The sequence below is a fragment of the Tubulanus polymorphus genome, chromosome 10 (genome assembly GCF_964204645.1).
Source record: "Tubulanus polymorphus chromosome 10, tnTubPoly1.2, whole genome shotgun sequence".
In the NCBI taxonomy this organism is placed as follows: Eukaryota; Metazoa; Nemertea; class Palaeonemertea; order Tubulaniformes; family Tubulanidae; genus Tubulanus; species Tubulanus polymorphus.
In genome coordinates, this window is record NC_134034.1 from 11,146,415 (window position 1) to 11,173,025 (window position 26,611).

At 42.6% G+C, this 26,611-nt stretch overlaps 2 protein-coding genes across 5 annotated transcripts; one reads left to right on the plus strand and one right to left on the minus strand.

Moving 5' to 3' along the window:
* The first annotated feature begins 1,556 nt into the window (after positions 1–1,556).
* On the plus strand, positions 1,557–6,926 carry LOC141911868 (peroxisomal bifunctional enzyme-like). 2 transcript variants are annotated; one of them, XM_074802941.1, is made up of 12 exons: positions 1,557–1,730; positions 1,865–2,002; positions 2,371–2,526; positions 3,172–3,315; positions 3,540–3,659; positions 3,739–3,891; positions 4,036–4,207; positions 4,737–4,877; positions 5,047–5,168; positions 5,742–5,839; positions 6,471–6,580; positions 6,677–6,926. In XM_074802941.1, exons 1-12 carry the CDS (start codon positions 1,668–1,670, stop codon positions 6,781–6,783), a joined length of 1,524 nt encoding a protein of 507 aa, XP_074659042.1. In that variant the 5' UTR covers positions 1,557–1,667; the 3' UTR covers positions 6,784–6,926. The 2 variants fall into 2 exon arrangements, with proteins under 2 accessions (XP_074659042.1, XP_074659045.1); XM_074802944.1 differs by lacking the exons at positions 1,557–1,730; positions 1,865–2,002 and having other exon boundaries at positions 2,439–2,526; positions 3,159–3,315.
* A 2,750-nt stretch (positions 6,927–9,676) lies between these two features.
* On the minus strand, positions 9,677–25,813 carry LOC141911898 (serine/threonine-protein kinase tousled-like 1). 3 transcript variants are annotated; one of them, XM_074802988.1, is made up of 20 exons: positions 25,572–25,813; positions 21,542–21,780; positions 20,249–20,327; positions 19,632–19,681; positions 19,345–19,482; positions 18,808–18,900; positions 18,584–18,694; positions 18,134–18,270; positions 17,609–17,767; positions 16,908–17,081; positions 16,250–16,331; positions 15,584–15,675; positions 15,417–15,506; positions 13,003–13,172; positions 12,421–12,559; positions 12,092–12,203; positions 11,810–11,920; positions 11,614–11,714; positions 11,046–11,116; positions 9,677–10,910 (listed from the first exon to the last, which is right to left on the minus strand). In XM_074802988.1, the coding sequence occupies exons 2-19, from the start codon at positions 21,770–21,772 to the stop codon at positions 11,068–11,070; spliced, it is 2,118 nt and encodes a 705-aa protein (XP_074659089.1). In that variant the 5' UTR covers positions 21,773–21,780; positions 25,572–25,813; the 3' UTR covers positions 9,677–10,910; positions 11,046–11,067. The 3 variants fall into 3 exon arrangements, with proteins under 3 accessions (XP_074659089.1, XP_074659091.1, XP_074659090.1); XM_074802990.1 differs by having other exon boundaries at positions 25,722–25,741; XM_074802989.1 differs by lacking the exon at positions 25,572–25,813 and adding an exon at positions 25,293–25,386.
* Between the last annotated feature and the right edge of the window lie 798 nt (positions 25,814–26,611).

Below are 26,611 nucleotides of genomic sequence, written 5' to 3' on the forward strand. Positions count from 1 at the left end.
AATTTACATGTGTATCAACTTAACTTTCAATATTGCTGAGTTCAGTGTTCTTTTTTTTCGGCATCGTCTTCGTTGTCGTCACCTTCAGCATCTTCTTCTTCTTCATCTTGGGAATCCTGAAATTAAAAAAAAGAGAAGAGCGATGAAAACCTGGTACGGAACAAAACTAATGTCAGAAAGCTTTACAGCTCTCCGTCTTCGGTCACATGCCGAGAACACCAGACAAAGAGCCAGCCAGGAATATACTGCCCTCTACACGCCCTCACACAGAACACGAAAACCAGGATGACAACGCCTTACTTTCACCATTTACCGACAGGGTGTGCCGGATGACGTCAGTAACTGACAAACCTATCAAATTGCCCAAGCCAAAAATCAGGCAGCGCAACTGGATTGCCCGCACTAGCACTCAAAGGAAGACAAGACTTAATCCATGCCCGAAGCAACCCACAGGGAATCAATGAATACTAACACGCAAAGGAAGACAGGGAAATTAATCCCTGCCCGAAGCAATCCCTTAAAAGGAATCAATGAATGCTAGCACGCAAGCGATCCCGCAGTGAATCAATGAATCCTAGCACGCAAAGGAAGACAGGGAAATTAATCCCTGCCCGAAGCAATCCCTTAAAAGGAATCAATGAATGCTAGAACGCAAAGGAAGACAAGACTAAATCTTTGTCCGAAGCAATTCCTGAAAAGGAATCAATGAATACTAGTAGACAGTCCAGCTTTACCACTCCATTTTTAACCAGTCCAGTGCAATCGGACCGACTTGCCCGTCATTGACGTCACCCAGCACACTCTGTAGATAGGTGGGGAGAGTGAGGCCTCGTCATCCTGGTTTCCGTGTTCCGTATGAGGGCGTGTAGTGGGCAGCCATTTCCTGACCGACTCTTTGTCTGACATCCTCGACACGTGACCGGCGATGGAGAGCCGACGCTTTCGGACATTAGTTTTGTTCCAGCAAACGTTGAAATCGGCCCTGAAAAATAAAACGGATTAATAAACACGGAACAATACAGGACAGCACAGATACGAACAGTAACACATAAAACATAAAGACGTCGTTCCTCAGGAAGCAGGAACAAGAGCAGGAGCGGGAGCGCAGCGAAAATCGCCAGGAGGAGAATCCACGGTGGCATGTTCACAGTGTAAGTAAGCTGAGGTGAATGGCCTATGCTTGTGTACACCGTGGTTAGCCGGTGACGTATTCAATAGCGCGTGTAAATGATATCGACAAACTTTGAAAAACCGCAATTGTGTCTCTTTTGTTGAATGGATTTACATTATGAAAGGTTCCACCGCCGGGTTGAATACGCGCCAGTAGTCAGATGTGAGTAGACTGGTTACCTGAGATAGAGACCGGTAACCAGTCTAGTCACTTCGCGGCCCCGGCTGCATAAAATTCCGCGGTCTTTAGAACTTAGTGATGTTACTTATTTTCTTTATTGCGTAAATAAACTTATCTATATATTTCTAAAGTGAAAGGTTTGTGTTGATTTAATCATGCAGTTCAGCAGTTTTCGGATAGATGGCAGCATTGTATGTAACGGGAATCAATATTATTGAATTGAGTTGTCAAGTTTGTTCCTGGTTACAAAAAACTCTCATTTGCCGCCGTTAAAGAATTTGACAGCTCTGAAGCAGAATACAGTGATAAAAATGCTATGTCTTTCTTGAAGTCAGTTGCACCAGTTTTACTGAAACTTCGTCATAAATCGTTGAATAAGGTATTTTAAATATCAATCCAATTCAATTAATAATGATTTATTGTTAACCCTAATTGAAATATGTTGAAATTTGGTGTTTCGAGGGTACATGAATAACTGGGTCTAACATAAAGTCTGACATCTGTAATTACTAGGTGTGTTTGAATCAAGCTGCAGCGAGTGGATGGATTTTTCAAACCAGGAGACTCCGACGACTGTTTAGTCGGACTTCGAATATGGAGAAATCGGCCGGACTACAACATTTACAACAAGCTCAACAGCGCATTAAACAGGTAGAATAAAACATGACTCAGTTCGTCTAATCTGAATGCCAGATAATTTACTGGTTTGGTTCCTTATTTGTGTGGGGTTTGGTTCCTTAGTTAGAATCGGATGGGCTTATGTACCCGCTATGAAAATATCTGATCGTGAAGCTAAACCACGGACAGTTTATTGACTAGGACTAGCCCTGATTCAGCCCACAGTTAGGGCTTGTCACAAAAGTACCTATAGGATACTGCATTGAATCTCTGATATTGGATTCCCAGCTATTGCGACAAGGCAATGATTCAAGCCATTGTAACAAGATAATCGTAAAACTGGTTCCCTATTGATAGAGATCTCTCAAAGTCTAATATATGTATGTATTGTATCGTGATAGTGGAGTATCCACGGTGGATTCAATGCGTCTAATACGGATAGTTTGCCGGTGAAGTGCGTCGGTGTGGTTGGAGGCGGTGGAACGATGGGTAGTGGAATCGTGATGGTTTTACTCAACGCCGGATTACGTGTCGTACTAGTAGAATCAAATACAGAGGTATCAGTTAAAACCTAAATCTGCTTTAATTTGAACCCAACGCTAAACCTCGCTTAATTTTGAAACCCCCTCATCACATTTTGATGTTGAAGCCCCCTCTAAACCTTATCTAAAGCCTCCTTGCTTAACCTAGATCCTGCTTAAATCTACCCCCTCTACAGTCTAGACCCTTCACTAAACCTTGCTTAATTTTGAAACCCCCTCATCACATCTTGATGTTGAAGCCCCCTCTAAACCTTATCTAAAGCCTCCTTGCTTAACCTAGATCCTGCTTAAATCTACCCCCTCTACAGTCTAGCCCCTTCACTAAACCTTGCTTAATTTTGAAACCCCCTCATCACATTTTGACGTTGAAGCTCCCTCTAAACCTTATCTAAAGCCTCCTTGCTTAACCTAGATCCTGCTTAAATCTACCCCCTCTACAGTCTAGCCCCTTCACTAAACCTTGCTTAATTTTGAAACCCCCTCATCACATTTTGATGTTGAAGCTCCCTCTAAACCTTATCTAAAGCCTCCTTGCTTAACCTAAATCCTGCTTAAATCTACCCCCTCTACAGTCTAGCCCCTTCACTAAACCTTGCTTAATTGAATCGGCTTCAATTTGAACCCCCTCACGTGCGCGATGTCGATAGATATATTTTCTAGTCCAGAGACCGAGCCGTTCAGACTATGCGGAATCTCTACTCCAACGCGGTGAAGTTGAAGAAATTGTCACCGGAACAAACTGAAAAACATCTCTCGCGTATGATTCCAACTACTGAATATTCGCAATTAAAACGCTGTGATGTCGTAAGTACGAGTTCGAAATCTTCCGTTAAATCACCCTATGACACGATCAAAAATAGAATTAGTCCATAGGTCCTTGTGGAAATGTTGGTTGCCTCCATAAAATCCCCCTATGACATCACTAATCGTTTTGGTCAGAACTGTTTACTGGATTTAGAGATGATGGGTGTCTAGATAAAATAACCCCTATGACATCACTAATTAGCAGTTGCTGATTATATTTGCAGGTGATCGAAGCTGTATTTGAGAATCTGGAGCTGAAGAAACAAATATTCAACGAATTGGATAAAATCTGTCCACCTCATACGATATTAACATCAAACACGTCATCTTTAGACATCGATCAGGTAGGGCTCACCCCCTCCCCCTAGCCCCTCTCCCGATTGCAATTTTAAACCTCTAATAGTCTTACTCGATGATTTTCAGCTGGCAGCTGCCACTAATCGCGCAGATAAAGTGATGGGCACACATTTCTTCATTCCCGTTTACCAATCGAAACTACTCGAGAACAGCTACGGCCGGTCTACGTCGCCGCAAACTGTCGCTACAGTGATGAAACTCGGGCAGAAGATCGGCAAGGTAAATGAGAATCGATATTTTACCCCTCAGAAAGTTGGCTGCTCGCTTGAAATTAATTTGAACAGAAATATGAGAGTTGTTACTGAGGGTCTTACCCCCCTTGATTACTGCTTGTATATATTTATACCGGTATGTTTATTGTAGTTTCCGGTGTTAATGAAGAATTGTGAATTATTCGTAGCTAACCGCGCGCTCATACAGTACATGTGGGAAGCTACGTTACTGCTGGAGGAAGGCGCCGATCCGAGTTCCGTCGATACAGCCGTCGAGGAGTTCGGAATTCCGATGGGACCGTTCAGACTAAACGATATCATCGGTAATTAACGAGAGAACTGATGCTACCGTTCAGGGGCTGTAGTTGCTCAAAAGTTGCGTAAAGATAACCGGCCGATAAATACCATAAAAGATTTACTTCTAATTGTCACTATGTTAACTATCCACTGATAAACTCTAACCAAATGTTCAGCAACTGGCCCCGGATAATTAATGTCATAAGGGGTTTATGTAGTCAGCCATGTTTTTCTGCTTGCTCGAAAATTTCATCTCTGATTGCCATTAACATCAGAGCCTTCGGATAACCGGCGGATAAATACTGTAGTTACGATGAACTTTTAATTGTCACTATGTTAACTATCCACCAGTTAACTCTAACCAACTTTTCAGCAACTGGTCAACCCTGGACCCAGTTACACAGTTGTGACTTAAATCCAAGAGTGGTCTTAGAAATTAAGACTAGTCTAAAGTTGGCCTTAGACTGGTCTCGTATCTAAGCCAAGACTCGTTCCTGGTTTTCTGCAGATGAAACGGATGATCACCTAATGCATTCGTTAATTCGTTTTCTCAAGGTCACGATACGTTCGATCGAATCACCACCGAATCGATTCTGAAATATGGATTCAGTGAAAATGGCCGATTCGTCAATAATACGCCGTATTCCGCGATTCATAAAGAAACGTTCAACTCGGGTCGACTCGGAGTAAAAGTCGGTGAGTTAGTCGTAAACAGGGCGGCTCCGCTCTTCTGGAAATCGGGGAAAAGTCGGCAAATTTTCTTTTCTTAGAAAAGTTAGGGAATACAGTAGTCGGGGAATTTTGTAGGAAAGTTTAAAATCAGGTAAAAGTCAGGGAAGTTTGTATTTTCGGTTTTCATGTTAAGGTAAAGGTTGGTACGAATACGAGAAGGGTTCCCGGGATGGATTCATCGACGAAGACGTTTTAGAGATTTTGGACCGGTTTCGCGCCGAACACAACGTTCAACCTAGAATTCATTCTAAACAGGTTGGTAAGAAACTCGACGATTCAATTACTGGCAAGGTTACTGCGGCGAGCGAGCATCCACCAGGTGGTGCTAGTGTTAATGAGGACGGGGCCGCTGGAATCAAAATGTATCCAATTGTTTTTCAGGGTTTAAAATTCTAGATGAAAGTCCGAGGTTTTAGTCGCGCCATCTAACAAGGGCGGAATTAGTCGTTGGACCAGGTGGACTGGTCCACCTAACATCTAAATTTCAATGGACCCTCCTAAATGTCTTGAAAAACTTTATTCGCACAGAAAGCTTTAAAACGATGAAAAATAAATCCAAATGGCTGGAGATAAGTGCCCCTTTTTGTCCTTTTCTGTGGAAGGCCACCAGAACCCCCATTATTGTTTCGCCCTTGTTGCACTTGAATTGCCAAATCTGCCCTTCTCAAATTAAGTACACTTTCAAATTTTCAAATCCATCCGCATGTAAGAATCCTTGATCCACTCTTGATCTAAGTGGGATGTGGCTGATGTGCCTGATCGCACCTATACTGCGTAGCAGTGTCAGTTACAGACGTTCAATCGGTCTTGATTTCAATCTATTTTCAGGAGATTATAGAACGTTGCACGCTGTCGATGGTTCACGAATGTTTCCGTATTTTACAGGATGGAATCATCAGTTGTCCGGACGATATTGATTTCATATGGTAACGTCTGCTACTCATAACGACAGACGTTCAGGTGGCTGTCGTTGCTGAATAGTTGGTTCAATTTAACCGGTGGATAGTTGACATAGCGACAATAAAAACTTCATCGTTATTATGATTTTTTATCCGCTGGTTATCTTTAACTAACTTTTCAGCGACTGGGTCCAGTTACACAATTCCGAGTTAAGATTTAACTCTCGAGTTAGCTCATTGAAATTGAAAATGAACTTACTTTAACTCTAACTCACAACTGTGGGACTGGATCCTGGGCTTTTACAAAAAGAGTTGACTTCTCAACCTTCTTCAATATCAGAAGTGCAGACTTCATTGTGGGTTCTGTGGTTCTTTTGCTAGATGAAACACTCCTCTTACCTTGTGTCGGATTTGTGTTCAATTTCCAGAGTTGCAGTCCTCGGACCATTTCTGAAAACGGTTCGATGTCCCCTGGCTTAGCTTGAAAACCACTTAAGATTCAATACCTTATTGAAACTGTCCCTGAAACTATTCTTTTGAATTCCTGAGAAATAGTTATATCCTAAAAACATGTCTCATTGACCCCGATTTGGATATTTGCAGGTTGTTGCCGGTTAATGTGGAGGAAGCTCATTTCGAATATCTTTGTTTTTTGCAGCGTGACGGCGTTAGGATGGCCTAAAACCACCGGGGGTCCGCTGTTCTACGCGAGTCGCACCGGTCTTAACAATCTACTCGCTAAAATGAAACATTATCGAACTTCATTGAGTAAGTCAGTAAATTATGTAGGGAAATTGGGTATTTAGAAATTCATGTTGGCCATTGATCAAGTTTAAAAAATGTCTTCATTTTCTATATTTGTAGCCGACGCCCTCCAGTGGACACCCTGTGAACTACTAGTTGAACTGGCAGCTCAGGATGTTCCGTATGCCGAATGGATGTCGTTTTTGGAGAAAAGCTCAAAACTTTAGTCGTTTGACTTCAATTTGAGAATAACAGCTTAATCTATTCCATATTCAAGAACTATCGGGGTTCAAAATACCCGCAGTTCTTACGAATAGCGTCTGTATTTCTGAATAATCAAGAAACTATTTGATGTATTGTTCTTATCATGTTTTAATCAATAAATGTAATTTATATTCAATCAATGTGCTTAATGAGGAAGTTGAATGTTGAGTGAACCGCCGAGAAGCAGAGGAACTCTTTAAGTGCGATGTTAGCAGTGCAGACGCTGTTTGGCATCGGCTAAATTAGTACATGTTCGCCATCTATTGGAATTTTGCTGAACTTTCAAATTTCTAGGCCAAGATTCCCGCGTTCAGAGCTTAGATTGGGATGGGTTCGAACCTCTGTCTCCTCCCTGTCCTCCACAGGTAGTAAATAACTGTCCGACAGTGCGTGTTTATATCAATATGCATTTTTTATTTCATTCATTTTTTTATCACACATTTGTTTCACGTTTTTGTTTCACATGTTTCTTGCATACGTTCGCATCAGTTTTTCTATTCACATAATTATTGTCTCGTCGAGAGAACATTCGCGCTCGGTCCGCGCACAAACAATACATACATGGAAACTATCAAACTCTATATTGTTCGTCGTCTAATGTTTTTCTACCTACATAGACCCAGTTCAGAGTCGACTCGAGTTAAAATTGAGCTCAATCGTTTCACTCGCATAAATCGAGTTAAATCCTAACTCACAACTTCGTAACAAGGTCCTGAGACTCTCCGACCCAAAATTGAATCTTTAACACTGGTCGGAGACCAAACAAAAATAGGCTTTAGACTGGTCTTAATAACGTTGGTAAATAGACAATAAAACCTGACACTTCTGAAAACGAAGCTTTAGACTGGTTTTAAATCTTATCTTCACACTAGACTGACAAACTAGATCCGGGGTTAGCTTTGAATTTGGTACCGGTAAATAAGGCGAGCAATTTTCTTCACTCGTATCAAGCCAAACACCCCTGGGCTGGTTTTATAGACCTGTATTACCTTTAACCCGAGGGCTAACTCAATTGAAAATGAATTGAATTAGCCCACGGTTTAACGGTAATATGAAACCAGGCCCTCTTCAGTTTTTATTTGAATATTTAGTACCGGTGTAACTGTAACTTCAGTGAGATCTTCTTCCACAGTGGAAGTATATCTCATTTGCAATGAGTTCACAAACGCAATGGCATCACAAACCCTGCCGATCCAGTTCCACAGCTGTGACTCATTAAAATTTCGCTCTATCGACGTTAAATCGGTTCATCTTGCGAAATCCAAACCGCGACAACCGTGGAACTGGATCTCGAGTTCATCAACAATTTATCGTACATTAACAAGAGACCATAACATAAAAACCTTTGTTCATTGTTCATTGTACGTAGTCTCAGAAAAATTAAATTATTTTACAAAAAAAAGATTCTCGCACAATGCAAGAAATATTCTTAAGCAAGCTCATCCATATAAATTTGCATAAACCAAAGACAGAATGTTAATGGCAGACATAAAATTTGAATTCAACTGTCAACTGTTGAACAGCAGACGTACGATTTGAATTCAACTGATGAACAGCAGATGCATAATTTGAATTTAACAGTCAACTGAATATCAGACGCATAATTTCAATTCAACTGTCATCTCTGTTGAACATGTTATTATTGAATAATGCAAAAAAAAACAAATAACACATTAAACTGTACATTTTATGTACAAATTGATATTAATATTACTTAATCAATTATCACAGTTTTAATTAAATAAAAAAGAAATTATCATCATTATTAACAGAAGTTAAGCGGGCACGGCCAACCGGAACAAACTGTCAGGAAAAACCGAGAAAATACCAATTGCAATGACAACCTCACTCGATCGAGTCCCAGAAACTTATTACGATGGAATATGGCACTTTTAAAAATAGGGATAAATTTCAAAACGTTAACAAATAGTTTACAGAAAAAAATGTGATCCCGATTGATGAGCTACGATATGGAGAAGGGGATAGAGATTGGGGAGGCATAGAGATATAGAGATGGGAGGAGTTGGTTTGAACAACATACAATGAACAATGAACCTATAACACTGTACAAAAAAATCCTCATGATTCAAAACTATTTCAACAAAACACGGGCAACAAATACACGTACACAACCTATAGATACAGATAGCCGACGAACTCTGTGTCTTACCTCGCTGGGTTAACTGTCTGGAGATAGACGGATCCCTGGCACCGGTTTCAGCAAGCAATAAATTATGATCATTTACTAATGGAAACCTCTCATTTTCGTTGACTTCAATGATTCAGTAAAATTATGATTAGCTACTGATTGATGATGACTTTCTCATTATCAATGACTTCAATGATTCAGTAGAATTAGGAAATTACAATAGAACTTGCTCAAATGGGATATTTGATTATTCAGCTTCGTAAAACCGGGGCCGACCCAGAAACACGGGTTCAATTTTGCTGACAAGATTGAATTGTTTTTTTTTTTAAATTTTATAATCATTAATACTCGACTAATTACTGGATAGCCTTTTTTAATCGGCGGAATCCAAGGAAGTACCGACAACTATCGCGACACATCACCGATCTACTAATTAACGAATCTACTAATTAGGAACTTAATTACCGACCTCTACTAACAAACAGTTTCTCACACGCGACGACTTTCAAAATACTTCGCAGTAAAATTAGTTTCCATCTCGTCCTAATTTATCATATTTCTGTTTTTTGTTTTATGTTTACACGCACGTTCGTCTCGTTCAAACCCTGAATATATTTACACCGATTTTATTTACATAGCTGAGAAAATCAGAATCATATCGACCCCCCCCGAAATACCCCCCTATCATATCGCCCCCTCTATCGCACAGGCTTTCACGCTATCATCCCCTCGGGTCTCACCACGAACCCCCACCCCCCACGCAACATACACACAAATACCCCTATTTCATAACACGCAAGGATATGTGAAGATTAAGACACCACACACGGTAAACGCGACGCACTCGCGAATTTCAGATTCCCGTCGGAATTCCATTTATACGAGAAAATCTTCAGCTCTATTCGTAGAAACGCGAAACTCCCTTAAAAAACGTCGGCTTTTATCTAAAAACAAAAATCTTTTGGCAATAGATTACCGCCTACACGCGAATCTCCCTATGACATCATCAAAACTGTGAAACGCGGAAATTAACTGGATCGAAGTTCAGACGATCAGGATGGTTTATCGCGGTAGTTCAGTGGAGGCGGCCATCTTGAAACCGCCCTCTCTAGTTATAAATTTAGGAGTTATTTTCAGCGTAAATTTTCGCATTAACATCCCAGACTCACACGTTTAATACGAGCACGGCACACGCTATATCGGGCACACGGTTTTAAATTGGCACACGTTTTATCATCATTGATTTGATTAGAATGATGTGTACTTATTAAACTCACACTCTCTCTCGCGCGCGCGCACACGTCCGGCACACGCCTCATTATTAAAACTATATTTCGAATACCACACGGAAAGAAATCGAAAATGGCCTAAGCCAACAAATCACAACAGTGGCGCCATCTATACGTGGATTCGGCTATCAGTCACAAATCAAACGCAGTCGACGAACGCCAATGTTTCATCAGTGAAAAATAATGCCACATCGCAGGACTATCGGACTAACTGGCACACGACTGTGACCAGTAATATCGGACTAACTGGCACACGACTGTGACCAGTAATATCGGACTAACTGGCACACGACTGTGACCAGTAATATCGGATTAACTGGCACATGGTTTTAGCCAACAATCTTGGAATAATTGGCACACGGTAGTCAGCAGTGCTCCGGACTGTCAACTGGCACACGTTAATCCCGCATTAATCAGCAACGGCACGCGACGAGTCAGCACACCATCCAGTCGTTTTCCGAAGTCGAGTGATTCTAAAATCCGGATTCTTCTTTCGTCGTCTGTCGTCGTGTTGTAATAATGACTAGTTGCAATTGTCGCTAACGGCGACCGTTGTTATCACGACGGCGTTAGAGAATGATGATGGTGATGATGAGATGACGATGAATAATGATTCGGCGAAGATGACGACGACGAGGTATCGTGTAATTGCCTGGAAATATAAAACGAAAAAGATTTTTATTTTAAATTTCGCCCATCTCCAGATCATTGGTTTTTCGAGGAAAAATTTGACAAAAAATTTTCACTCAGAAAATTTAGATTTCTCTTATTTAGCCGAGTTAAATACCTAATTAATGATTTGGATTGTTTTACTTTGTCGTAGGGGAGGAAGGTGCCGAGGTCATCTTCAATTGGGGACTGAAAAAAAAGCGACAACAGTGCAAACAACAGTTACAATAGCAACAACGAGCAGACGACGTAAGCAGACGACGTAAGCAGACGGTTGCGAGCTGCGACAAGCAGGAAACGCACGCAACAAAAATTAATCGAAAAATAACAACCAGGCAATTTCTCCTAAATTCCAGTGGCTGTACAGGGTGGCCACTTTTATCTGACTTGCTTCCCCCCCCGACTATTCCCAGACATGTACATTGTTTTCCCTGACTTGATTTGCTAAGAATCCAATTAACGTACTCAATACGCAAGACGTAAACGAAAACTGTTTGATTTTTACACACGATCTCGCAATCTCGACAAATTTCCCCGACTTTTAGCTTTGTTACAAAATTCCCAAGACTTTCCTTGATTTCCAGGTAAGAGGCCAACCTGTTGTAGTATATAGTATCATGGCAACGAATTAACAACAGTAGCATTATCGACGGCGCGTCTGCTAATGGAGCGAGACGGATACTTACTTGGATTTTAAAACCGACGGTTTCAAATAATCGTCTTGCGACAGAGCGAGCACGTCGGGTCGCGCGTCCTTTGACTTTTGAAGACACCTTCGGATAAAATTCTACGAGGACGAAAAAAACAACAAAACGAACATTTTTGATATTTCGATGGTTTTTTTGGTTTATTCTGCCGATTGACGCTTGACGAGTGTCTTACCTTGGCCTCCTGCGTGACTACCGGTTTAGCCGGGAACTCGGGAGCGGCTGGCCCATTCACAATTAAATTCTGTTCTAATATCTCAGCTTGTGATTTGTCATGGCCAAAAGGCTGGAAAAGGAATTCAACAGATAAATTGTAAATCGATTCAAGGATGATTCTAAGGGAAGTGTTTGTTTGAAAGAATGATTTCAGCAGAAGTGTCTACATTTCATGGGAGTAGTTTTCTCAAAAAACTGATTTGGCTAGTTTTAGAAATATCGATGACACAAATATACAGACCTTTCTGCCGTAGAGACATTGATAAAATATCACTCCCACCGACCACACGTCGACTTTTGAAGAAATCTTAGGTGGCGATTTTCCAATATGAAAGCACTCGGGCGGAAGGTACCTGTCAACAGAACACGATATACATGTTTCATCATCAGTTCTAACTTAAGCAATGGTTTATTTACTATCAGTTATGACGAACAGATTTTCCGGCGCCCCAAAGTTTAATTGTGTAATGACGAGGTTTTGCAGTATTTGAGTAACAAATTGCCCACTGTTCACCCCTCACCTATGATCGCCGCCCCCCCCCCCCAAGACCTCGTTGTAACTATACATACCAGTATGTTCCAGCACCTTGAGACGTTAAATCCATACCACTATCAGGATTATATTTATCTTCTTCCATGATTTTACTGAGACCGAAGTCGGTGATTTTGATTTCACCGCTCGCGTTCCCAGAACCGAGAAGAATGTTACCTACAACGTACAACGTATGCAATACTGTAGCAAGGGCGGGGCCATGATTTCTGTAAGGCAGGGTATCAGGGTACTGAAGGGCACAAAAGTAATCGCGAAGGGCAGCCTGACGTGGCAAGCGCTGAAGCCATCAATGGGGGTCTGGTTCTTCCCCCAGAAAATTGTGAAATCTTGAATTTCTAATGGCTGTCATTCATATTTCTTTGTAAAATGAAGAAAAAAAAAACCAATTTTTTCCTAAAAATTTTGAGGGCACCTCTAGATCCCCCCTTGTATAGATAGATCCACAGGGCTGTAGACTAGAGGGGACCCACTGGATACAGTCGACTAGAAAACGCTTACGACTAACTGGGTACGAGAATCCGGAACTCGTAACTGTGACAAAGAACCAACGAATGAACCATCGGGACCGAAAAGGACAAGAGATTACAAACATAGCTTACCGGGTTTAAGATCGTAATGTATGACGGGAGGCTTGATTTCGTTGAGATATTTCAACGCGTTAATCGTTTGAACCATGATTGAACGAGCCTCTCGTTCGGGAATAATCTTATTCTGTTTCAGATAGAAATCCAGGTCGTTCCCGTTACAATACTCTAACACTGTACAAAAACTGAAAATTATAATTATAATCATTTCAATAATAATCATGATGATAATGATAGATTATATTTTGAGATAGTGCTTCGAATTATAAAATTTACTACCCTACTCCCTCTCTACCACTCTCCCTACTCCCTCTCTACCACTCTCCCTACTCCCTCTCTACCACTCTTCCTCTCCCTCTCTACCCCTCTTCCTCTCCCTCTCTACCCCTCTTCCTCTCCCTACTCCCTCTCTACCACTCTCCCTACTCCCTCTCTACCACTCTCCCTACTCCCTCTCTACCACTCTCCCTACTCCCTCTCTACCCCTCTTCCTCTCCCTACTCCCTCTCTACCACTCTCCCTACTCCCTCTCTCCCTACTCCCTCTCTACCCCTCTTCCTCTCCCTCTCTACCCCTCTTCCTCTCCCTACTCCTCTCTACCACTCTCCCTACTCCCTCTCTACCACTCTCCCTACTCCCTCTCTACCACTCTCCCTACTCCCTCTCTACCCCTCTTCCTCTCCCTCTCTACCCCTCTTCCTCTCCCTACTCCCTCTCTACCACTCTCCCTACTCCCTCTCTCCCTACTCCCTCTCTACCCCTCTTCCTCTCCCTCTCTACCCCTCTTCCTCTCCCTACTCCCTCTCTACCCCTCTCCCTACTCCCTCTCTCCCTACTCCCTCTCTCCCTCTCTCCCTCTCTACCACTCTCCCTACTCCCTCTCTACCCCTCTCCCTACTCCCTCTCTCCCTACTCCCTCTCTACCACTCTTCCTCTCCCTACTCCCTCTCTACCCCTCTCCCTACTCCCTTTCTACCACTCTTCCTCTCCCTACTCCCTCTCTACCCCTCTTCCTCTCCCTACTCCCTCTCTACCCCTCTTCCTCTCCCTACTCCCTCTCTACCACTCTCCCTACTCCCTCTCTCCCTACTCCCTCTCTACCCCTCTTCCTCTCCCTACTCCCTCTCTACCCCTCTTCCTCTTTCTACTCCCTCTCTACCCCTCTCCCTACTCCCTCTCTCCCTACTCCCTCTCTCCCTACTCCCTCTCTACCCCTCTTCCTCTCCCTACTCCCTCTCTACCCCTCTTCCTCTCCCTACTCCCTCTCTACCACTCTTCCTCTCCCTACTCCCTCTCTACCCCTCTTCCTCTCCCTATTCCCTCTCTACCCCTCTTCCTCTCCCTACTCCCTCTCTACCCCTCTTCCTCTTTCTACTCCCTCTCTACCCCTCTTCCTCTCCCTACTCCCTCTCTACCCCTCTTCCTCTCCCTACTCCCTTTCTACCACTCTTCCTCTCCCTACTCCCTCTCTACCCCTCTTCCTCTCCCTATTCCCTCTCTACCCCTCTTCCTCTCCCTACTCCCTCTCTACCCCTCTTCCTCTCCCTACTCCCTCTCTACCCCTCTTCCTCTCCCTACTCCCTCTCTCCCTACTCCCTCTCTACCCCTCTTCCTCTCCCTACTCCCTCTCTACCCCTCTTCCTCTTTCTACTCCCTCTCTACCCCTCTCCCTACTCCCTCTCTCCCTACTCCCTCTCTACCCCTCTTCCTCTTTCTACTCCCTCTCTACCCCTCTCCCTACTCCCTCTCTCCCTACTCCCTCTCTACCCCTCTTCCTCTCCCTACTCCCTTTCTACCCCTCTTCCTCTTTCTACTCCCTCTCTACCCCTCTCCCTACTCCCTCTCTCCCTACTCCCTCTCTACCCCTCTTCCTCTTTCTACTCCCTCTCTACCCCTCTCCCTACTCCCTCTCTCCCTACTCCCTCTCTACCCCTCTTCCTCTCCCTACTCCCTTTCTACCCCTCTTCCTCTTTCTACTCCCTCTCTACCCCTCTCCCTACTCCCTCTCTCCCTACTCCCTCTCTACCCCTCTTCCTCTCCCTACTCCCTTTCTACCACTCTTCCTCTCCCTACTCCCTCTCTACCCCTCTTCCTCTCCCTACTCCCTCTCTACCCCTCTTCCTCCCCCTACTCCCTCTCTACCCCTCTCCCTACTCCCTCTCTCCCTACTCCCTCTCTACCCCTCTTCCTCTCCCTACTCCCTCTCTACCACTCTTCCTCTCCCTACTCCCTCTCTACCCCTCTTCCTCTCTCTACTCCCTCTCTACCCCTCTTCCTCTCCCTACTCCCTCTCTACCCCTCTTCCTCTCTCTACTGTTGTACTAGCCACTAAATGATGTTATGTAGTAGTTTTGATAATACAACACACATTTCGAGATTTTGACACAAATGATCGAATCAGTTTTCGAACGAACCACTAGGGGGCTTACCAATTATTATCTATTTCGAATACGTCGCGTAGTTTAACTATTCTAGCGTGGTCTAGTTGTTTGTGTATGTTACATTCCCGTACGGCGTGTCTGCAAAACAAACAGAACAAATCGGTTAATAGTATGATTGACAGGCGCGTACGCGCGGTGGGCGGGGCTATACGTACTTTATATAGTTCGCCTTCTTTTCGTCGTTCCACGAATTGTTTAATTGGTGAATTTTACATGCCACGTAACTTTGGTCTTTCAGATCAAATGCCTACAAACGATAAATCAGTACGCCGATGATAATACGCGATATGCGAACCAATCAATTAACAGGGTGGCGCCACCTTAATTTGACTCGCATTCTCGCTAACTTTCCCCCGATACGCGCGTTGTTTTCCCCGACTCGATCTGATAAGAATCCGATCGAACAATTAACACAGTCAAATATGTAGACATTGACGGAAACTGTTCTGATTTTATCTAGCAATATCAACAAATTTCACTGACTTTTCCCTGATTTTGAGCTTTTCTACATTTCCCGACTTTTATTAGACTCACTTTTCCCCCGACTATTCCCCGACATGCGCGTTGTTTTCCCTGACTTGATCTGCTAAGAATCCGATCAATTAACGCAGTCAAATATGTAAAACATTGACGGAAACTGTTTGATTTTATGCACGATCTAGAAGCTTTCTTACAAAATTCCTCGACTTTTTTCAAGAAAAGAAAATTCCCCGACTTTCCTTGCTTTCCAATTAAGTGGCCACGCAGTAATATTTAGGATTTCAGGCGATTGCGATGAAACTCGAAAATTTCTGGACGGTTTTCGAAGCTGATTTTCTCACCTTATGTACTTCGCTAAATCCACCTTTTCCTAATAGATTCAGTAGAAGATAACGTTCGTTTAAAATCGGATGAGATTTAAACCTGGAATTCAACAAACAAATCCGTTAATTTCTTCGTGTTTCCGAAACGATGGTCGGTTCCGTAAAAATCCCCCTATGACATCATCGAAATAGTCGACTAATGAACGTTAGTATCGATAAGTCTTCCAGAAAAGATGGTTGCCTTCCTCAATCCCCCTATGACATCATCAAATTATCTACGAGTGAATATTATTTAAAGACGCTTCTACTAGTAAAGATGTCAGACTCCATAAATCCCCCTATGACATCATCAAATTATCTACTAGCGAATCTATAGATGCTTCAAAAAAGATGTCTGCCTCCTTAATTCCCCCTTTGACATTATCAATTGTCTACCAGTGAATATAATCTATAAACGCTTCTACAAGTAAAGATGTTCGAATCCATAAATAATAATAATAATAATAATAATAATAATAATAAAAATAATAATAATAATAATAATAATATGTGTCTTATAAAGCGCTACATCCAGCGAAGCTGGACCCACGACCTGGCTTCCCAGAGCCGAACGCTCTAACCACTACTCAGCCACACCGCTCCAAATCCCCCTATGACATCACAGTTTTACACTTACCGACTGTTATCCTCGTTAGTGATACGTTTTAATTCCCTAATGTGTAAGTTTCGTTCTCGTTCTAGTTTTTCTAACTCCAGTTGGAGGTCGGCGTCTTCCTTTTTCAACGACGCCTGCCGCAGTTTCAGGATATCGTCCTGTTCGTAATATTCCACGACCGACAACGACATCGCCCTAACGGAGAAAATATGTACACTTATAAATCATCGATAATTTCATCAGTTCAACCGAATCCACTTTTATTTTGGTGTGCTTTTTTCCCTATTTCCTGACACGCGCGTTGTTTTCCCAAATACGAATATATTCATAATAATACGTTATTACAGTGAACTAATTGAGAGCAGTCACTTTTATTTCAGTTGCTTTCTTTTGACTTTTCCCCGAAATACGCGTTGTTTTCCCTGACTTGATCTGCTAAGAATCAGATCAAACAATTAACACAGTCAAATATGTAAGACATAGACGGAAACTGTTTTGATTTTATGCATCTAGCAATATCAACAAATTTCACTGACTTTTCCCTGATTTGTAGCATTTCTACAACATTCCTCGACTTTTTAATGAAATGAATTTTCCTGACTTTCCCTGAATATGCTTGCCGCGAAAGAAAGTAAAACTCTCTAATCGATTCAAATCAGAAAACAGTTAATTTCCGATTTTCAACGAGAAAATCAAATCTCAACCGCTGGATTTGCACTTACTTCGGATCGGCTCCGGGTTTGAGGAATCCGTCGTTGTCCCTATTCGCGTTACGGCTTCCCTTCCCGCCGCTGGAGTTCGATAAACTCGGTTTACGTTTCATCAGCAGTTTGCGTTGACGATCGATTTCCTCGCGTTCAGAAGCGATTCGTTCTTGTTCCCTGAAACAAAATCGAAAATCCGAATTCAATAGAGGAGGAGGGAGGTTAGAAGGCAAAGAGGGCGCAAGAGGGAGAGGAAGCAACCTGGAGGTGGCACAGAGAGGGAAATGAGGGAGAAATCAGAAATCAATATACTTGTTTAATCTGGGAGGAGGTAGAGGAGCAGAGTAGGAAGATTTGAAGTCAAATGGAGGTAGTTTGAAGGGTAGAGAGAGTGAAGAGGAAGGGAGATGAGAGCAGGGAGCCTGAAGGGTAGAGGAAGGGGGAGGGAGGTGAGGGAAAGTATGAGCCTGGAGGGAAGAGGGAGGCAGTTGAGGGAGAGTAGGGTGCCTGAAGGGCAGCGAAGGGAGGGAATATAAGACGTACCTCATCAGATCTGTAAATGCATAACCGTCGACCCAGTTTTCTACGAACGTCGCTCCTTGTCGTATAGTTGTAAATTGACCCAATCTCAGACGATTTTCCATACTCTTCTCACGGGTCGTTTTCTTCTCCAGTTTACTCTGAATCGGGATAAATAATGTATGAGCAGACAGAACATGAACGGACGCAACACGAACAAATGCAACATGAGCAGACGCAATATGAGCAGATGCAACATGAACAGACGCAACATGAGCAGACGCAACATGAGCAGACGCAACATGAGCAGATGCAACATGAACAGATGCAACATGAGCAGATGCAACATGAACAGACGGAACAGGAGCAGACGGAACATGAGCAGACGTGAACAGACATGAGCTGACAAACTCGATCAAAATCCATCTTGTTCCCGGCTCTCTAAAACTTGTGTCGAAAATATGCGGTACATACCTTTTCGACAAGTAATTGTTTGGTCATCGAGACACATTTATCTATCGTCTCTTTCTGTTTGTCGATTAGTTTTTGTTGAGCCGTTAATTGACGTCTTAATTCGTCGTTAGCCTAAAAATATTAATTGATTTGTGTACAATTAATCACATGCTAACTAATATCGATTCTTATTAATAATATTTCTGAGGGATTATGTTTCATGAAAATAGCTTTTCGAGGCTTACCCTGTGTAGTTCGTCTATCGTGCTATCTTTCTTCTCGAGAACTTGTTGCGATTTGGCTTCGAGTTGTTGTAAATGACCACTTGTGAGATCCGTCTTGAAAAAATAGAGAAAAATTCACTGAAATATTAACTCAATCCCGACTATCGTCCGGTAAATATTCTGGGGAAGTGTCTGCATATTGCTTCTATATCCCAATTACTGTAGACTCCTGAATTTGTACCGATCTCGGTAAAGTGTTTATTCAGTCGTTTCGTATTAGCAAATTTTTATCCTTTACATGACTAAACTTTTCTAATTCGGTAACCGCCTAATAGGGTAAAAACAATCCCAGTTCCAACTGTACTGATTTAGGAGTAGTTAACCGTACAACTACAGAAAAACATTTCTAATGACCTATTTCTAATAACTGAAGGAGCTTTAAAGGAGCTTTGCCCATTTTGCATCAAGAGTTTCAAGCACCTTCAAAAGCATTTACAATTTAGAAGAAGTTTTTAAGGAGATTAGAAGTTGTAGGGACCCTGAAGGATTCTTTATTACCTGAACATGAGCGGTTTTCGACGTCGGGAATAGATTTCCGCGTCCGTCCATGTTTCCAAACATCGTCATATTAGAATGATTTTGATTCAGCGTGTTGAACACCGAGCTATGCTGCTGCTGTTGAGGAGACGCAGGATGCTGCAACGTGAAAAAAAATTTCATCATCAAACCATCCATAAATATCAACGAAACCAAACTGATTTTGTCTTCTCATTTCCGATTGGCCCTTTAACCTAATAAATTAGTAGATCGTCCAATCAGAGCCAGTTTTACATTCGAATATTTACCTTAAAATATTCGCTAATTTTTTTACTACTTCCTCCGTCTGCTCGTTTACCTGCGGCAACAATAAACAAACAACGCAACGTTAGAAACCATAGTTACAAATATCTCGATGATTCTCGACCCAATTCCATGCGTTAAATTAGGTCGTTTCTGACGTAGGAGTGGACCCAACAGTGGAACAGTCGTAAAACCAGGTCCTATGTGGACCCAGTTCCACCAGTTAAATTTGACTTTGCAGTTAAAATAAGAAGTTCAATTTCGTTATTTCAACAGTAAAGTCAAAGTTCCACAGAGAGAACTGTGGAACCAGGGGCCAATTGCACAGTCGTGACTTAAGTCCAAACGTGGACTTAAACTTTATGACTGGTATTAAGTCGTTAGATTGGCTATAGAACTAACTTGGTCTTAGATTGGTCTTAAGTCTAAGTCATGACTATGCAACCGGCCCCAGGTGTGGAACCGGGGCCCAGTTTCACAAAAGGGATTAAGGCCTAAATCGATCTAAGATAAACTGAATTAATGAAGAAATTAAATCGATTTAAGAGTTAAACCTTTTTGTGGAACTGGGCCCTGGTGTGGAACCAGGTGTGGAACCGGTTGACAATGCTTATTAACTTACCACCGCTTCCTTCGTCCGGCGCCTTCGTTCGTTTACGTTTTCGCTCGCTTCCACTCGGAGTACGATTCTTTTCGGGAGTCTGCGCGAAAGAGATGTCAAGAACATCATAACGAAATATATACGCCGAGGAGGGGAGTGAAGGAGAGGGGTAGGAAGACCGAGATGGCTGTTCCTCAATCAAATACTGGTGGAATCAGAAATCACCGAGATATTACTGTAACGTAGACGTGAGACGAGCACGCTGCTACGCCCAGAGTGAACGGTGCACGACTCCATCAATAGTTGCCGTCGGTAACCGGTAACTGTTGATTATTATTTCTTTTCTCCGTCTTTTTCTCGTAGCAGCCGTCGTCGTGCGTTTTTCGTTAATCAGACACAAAAATGTGTCGCGCGCGAATAAAGCCGGTTGCCACGGTAACAGACTTACAGGTTACACAACACATACGTCTGTTGTCTGTCCGTCTGTTGTGCGTCGTCTGTGAATGAGGTCGAGGGGGGAGGGGGAGATGGTGTAGTACAGCTAAAAAACCTAATTATCTAGTGTTAAATGATTATACCGAGTTGCAGTGTGTTAGCAGCTATCTTTGCAAACCCCGGCAATGATTATCTAGTCTAGTGATGGATCTAGTTGGATTTTAGCCGCACGCACGATGTAAGCAGCCAGCAGGACTCCAACCTGCTTTTGTCACTCGTTATCCCACTGTGAGCTACTGACCCGAGGCCGCTCTGAGCTTTTACAAACATTTGATCTTGGCTTCCCAAGACGAACCCTTATTGGATTGTTCATTTAACCTCAAGACCGGGCCACGACCTTTGAAGTGTTGCCCGCACACTGCGAGCAGACAGCAGGACTCGAACCCACTTGTCACCCCTCGACGATGATCTTGGTTTCCCGAAAACTAACCCCCATTGGGTTGTTCATGCAGGACGACCATTAAGTTTTGCCCGCAAACTGCAAGCAGCCAGCAGGACTCGAACCCACTTGACCAGGCGCGGATCTACGGAGGGGGCCCGGGTCCTTTAAGTGAAGATCGTTTTTTTTATGCTTTAGTTTATCAGCAGCAGGAAAGGGGAAAGTATTTGTCATGAATTCTTGCCTCAGAATGCAGGAAATGGCCCCAAAACAGAGTTTCAAAAATTTTCTGGGGCAGGGCCTACGCCGCTCGGTGTCAATACAGTATCATCATAGCTACATTTATTAGGTGGTCCCCCCCTAAATTGGGCTCTAGATCTGCCCCTGTTGACACTCAGAAGTAATGAATGCACCCTTTTACTGAGGTGTTGAATACTTACATTAGCCTGTTCGTCTTTGTCCTGATCGCTACCGGGATGAGAATCAACACTAGTCACGCTCGTGTTCGAATTATCCTGGTGATGATTCATCATATTCGCCACTACGACCGGCGGCGCGGCGGCTACGGCGATGCCACCTGGCGTCGTAGTCTGTAACTTGCCGCCGAACAGACGCGCTTCGAGCAACTCTTGTTTACGAGGATCAACTTGAATCGCATGCAGATTCTCCATTATCGAACCTGAAAAATACAATCGACACCGATTCAGCCTTTCATCCCCCTATGACATCACCAAACCGTGTTGAAAAGATGGCTACTTCAAATATAAATCCCCCTATGACATAATCGAATTGTTTCGCAAAGATGGCTATTTCAAAGTATAGATTCCCCTACGACATCATAAATTGTTTATAAGCATTAAGAATAGATGGCTACCTCCATAAATCCCTCTATGACATCATCAGATTATCAAAATAAGGTTTTAAGAGATGAATCTCCCTATGACATCATTAATCTGCCAGCAGACCCTTTCAAATGATAGGGCTGGCATAGAGGTCAAAAACGAAGATCCTAAAAACCGCTTTTTCAATTTCTTACGAAGACAATACTGGAGGCCACAGTTAGCTTTGCAATGCACATAGTTAAAAACTGACGCCCATTTGGTTATTAAACAGAAGTTTCAATTGTACTACTTAGTAATTTATGCGGATGAGTGCATGCGTTAGTGAAACAATGCTCTCTCTATCTCTCTCTAGTACCGGTCGGACCCTCGTACTCGTAACCTACGTTCTACCTATATTCAATAGTACAACGTGTAAAAACGCTAATCAATAAGTATCATTGCCTGCCTGCGAAGACTAGAGGAAACACATATAATATATATATAATATATATATATATATAAATGTACGTCTGTGACAATGCCATACGATAATATACTATTAGTACTAAACGCACCATATACACACACACTACAGACACTACTACAGTCATCGGCTATTATCAGATTACATGTAATCCTAATTAATGTAATCCCCGGGAAATCTATCTGTTCAAGGCGTGCCTTAACCCATCTAACAAGTCCTATCCCATATAAATCAGGCCTAACCAACAGATCCAACCCATCTACGAAAATCAGGCCTAACCTATCTACATTCAGATCAAATTCATCCGAATCAGGCCTTAACCTATCAAAATCAGACCTCAGATTCATCTTAAACAGACCTAACCCATCAAACCAGGCTTACCTATCTAAATCAGACCTACCAATCGAAATCAGGTCAAACCCATTTAAATCAGACCTTACTCATCTAAATCAGGCCTAACCTATGTAAATCAGGCCTCAACCAGCTAAACAGGCCTAACAGATCTAAATCAGACCTAACCCAGCTAAATCAGGCCTAACCCATGTAGGCCTAAATCAGGCCTCACCCAGCTAAACAGGCCGAACAGATCTAAATCAGACCTAACCCAGCTAAATCAAGCCTAACCCATGTAGGCCTAAATCAGGCCTCACCCAGCTAAACAGGCCTAACAGATCTAAATCAGACCTAACCCAGCTAAATCAGGCCTAACCTATCTAAAAAGATCGATTCATACAATTCTAGATTGTATCTTTCTAGTCAGTAACCTGACTGTGCGTTAGTTTCACGATCGGATTTTTTCATTTAAGCTCATCCGATTATAAAAAGCTTACCACCAACGATTAGGTAACTAACTAGTATCTTTCGGGATACCAGATATTGCAATATCACAGTATACCGACTCGAAGTTTGAAGGTGCTCCCTGTTTGACTTCGATTTATGTTTCTAATCGAGAAAACGCAGGAAAGAATTAAATTAGTAGAACATCTTTGTTTCAATCTTTAGTATTCTCCCGATAAAATCTAGTACCAATCAGGACACTGCCGAAACCCAACTATATCAGCCCTATCAGCAGACCCTGGCATACCCATCAGTCCGCCCCACAGCCCTAGGGCTGCAAATGTAGCTGATTTTAAACGATCATACAGTCAACTCCCGATATACCGCCCACATTGGTGCAGAACGATTTTGGCGGTGTAGAGAGTATGGCGGTATATTGGAGGTGTTTTACTATGTATTTGTATAGAGATGTACATTGAAAAACCTGGTGGTAGGCGGGGGTGGTGGTATATGGCAGGGTGGTATATCGGGGGTGGTGGTATATGGCAGGATGGTATATCGGGGGTGTTTTACTATGTATTTGTATAGAGACATACATTGAGAAAACCTGGTGGTAGGCGGGGGTGGCGGTATATGGCAGGGTGGTAAATCGGGGGTGTTTTACTATGTATTTGTATAGAGATGTACATTGAGAAAACCTGGCGGTAGGCGGGGGTGGCGGTAAATGGGAGGGCGGTATATCGGGGGTTGAATGTACACACAATTTTACAAAATTACATAAAAGGAAGTTCTAGCCCCCCCCCCTTATCACAACTACCTGCCCACGCACATCATGTTTAGCTCTAGTCCACACTGCCCTATATCACAATTCTCAATCTGCATAGGCCTACGATATACGGAAGTCCTCGATAGGTTTCTGTTGACCCGAAAACCTGACAGTGCCTCTCAAAGATTAACAACAGCTCCGTTGACATTCCCGATTTCAAATTGGACTAATTGGGATTAGATATTTGGGCTAGAAGATAGTAAACTCAATCATTTGGGAATTTTCCATTCAATCTGAGTAGGCCTAACTCGTAGGCCTACTTTAGTTAAATCGGCAACTACACCACTAGTAACCAGCTATAGGCGCTAACTATGTTATCAGCAATAATATCGAAGAAATCTATTCTGGTACGTTAAAACTGAAATACAGATATAATGACCTTATTTTTAATCGTTCATTTCTAAAAATGGTAGGCCTATTGTGATGAGAAGGGGTCAAGGTAAAGAGGAGCACCACATTGGCCATCGTTAAGGTCAAGGAATAAAACAGATGATAGGCCTAAAATCTTCGTATTTTCCAAACAGCCCCTTGTCCACTGTTGAGTACCGAAGGCTTTAACTTGGAGCTTTGCGCTTGACGTGGCGTCAAGTAGGCCTACAGCCGATGAGATTGTCAAATTTTCAAATCGTCAATTTTCCAAAAAAATTAAGACCAGTCTTAGTTCTATAGCCAATTCAACAACTTAAGATTTAAGACCACTTTGGTCTCGACTATGCAACTGGCCCCTGGTTAAGTTAACACTACAGCCAAATTTAAGTCAGTAGGCCTAGTCAAGTAAAACCAACCCCACGCGCCGTTTATAAGTCCGGTTTCAAATCAATTTCAGTTTCTCAATCCTTAAGACTCAATTTCTCGGCTCAAGCAACTCAAAAAGGCCCAAACACTAGATTGAAACCAGCAGCATAGCCTAGACTGAGATTTAAGATCAGTCTAGAGAGCCAATCTAACAGCCAATCTAAATTTACATGAATTTATGACTTCGAAGACCACTTTCGACTTGAAGTCACGACTGCAACTTAGCCCAAATATTTCAACTGCGAAACCCCGAGGACTAGCTGAATATCAAACTGAATGGTAACAACCTTAATCATGCCCAGCTCTCAGCAAGCTTTGTCCATAAAAACTGGACATCTTGGATTGGACTCCAGACTAAGGGAGACCCATCAAAAATTAACTACATTTTGACTTCCTAATCATAGGTCATATTATAAGAACTGAACTGATGATGACTCTGGAGTCAAACTTGACTCGAAAATGATGTAAGGGTGGTTTAATTCGTTTACCCACTGATCTAGGATTCGGGCATCATTTTTACATGTTGTTGGATGCAGCAGATTCTTTCCCCAGCATCAGTCACAATCACCACCTTTATTCGACCATTCCATTCACGACAAATAGGGGTGTGTAGGTTATACACAGAGCATGTTTTTGTTTGCATTAACAAATATTCTGGTGAATAAATTCATAAAATACACCAAAAGCTTATATTTAGAGTCTGTTGATGGTATCTATTAGGCCTGATTATATATTCGCAATATCTGGGATGGGGATTTCCAACCCACCTTTCCCCGTCAGGTCGGGGATTCTCTCTAATCCAATATGGCCACTCTCCTGATCGTGACCCGAGGAGGCTCGTTTAAACGCTAATAATTCCAATCCCGCGCCACCGAACTACATTCTACCAGCCCGAATACGGAGATGAAGAGTCTTACTAACGATCCCATGTGTCCGGGATTTTCCTGGCCGCTTTTTCAATCAGAAATCGAGCTTGATTCGAGTGACGAATTCGCTGGAAAAACTGTGGTTGTGTCCCTGTTTCTTTAGTGACGTCACGAGCGCGCGGTGACGATTTTGATTGACAGGTGCTCGCCGCCGGTCGGGCACGGCCCAGTAATTAAACGAATTGTTTAATTGTTGTTAATTAATCTTTAGATATTAAAATTCGAGAAGGCTAAAAAAATTCCCGTGATTTTTTACTAGGTCAGTGGGTTGAATCATTGGAGTGATTGGCAGGTGCGTCTCCGGATGGTCCCGCCCTCCAAATTAACTTATCTACCTTTGTTCAATAATTCTAACGAATTTCATCCCGATTTTTTACTAAGATATTTTCAATGGGTCAATGGGTCGGTTCTCGCTGTTCCGTCCCAGTTGCTGCGCGCTGTTGCAGCCGGGAAGTTCCTCCCACATTTTCCTGGGTCGATGATGACCTTTGACCTTCTAGGAAGTAGGTATTTGTAAATAAAGCCCACGTGCTTTTGTTTACGAAATACAAAAACGATTTCTTTTGTGGTCCAAATCGATGACTCCTAATTCCATAAATAATACTGCTAACGAAATAAACTGCCTTGCTAAGACTTCTTTTGCCTTAGGCAGGTTTTGATTTAGAATCACTGAAGTGAATCGATCTCTGGTGTTGTTTTTGACCAGAAAACACTCTTTCCTTATTCCGGAATAGTCTAAACTGTGTAAGATGGAATTGTAATTCTCTTCTGGCGCATTTGTTTCAACAGACTATGCTCTACTTATTCCAGAATGCATTTACCGGTAGTCTATCTATGAACCTAATAAAGAAGTGGCAGAGAGTTCCTAAACCGGAAGAAAC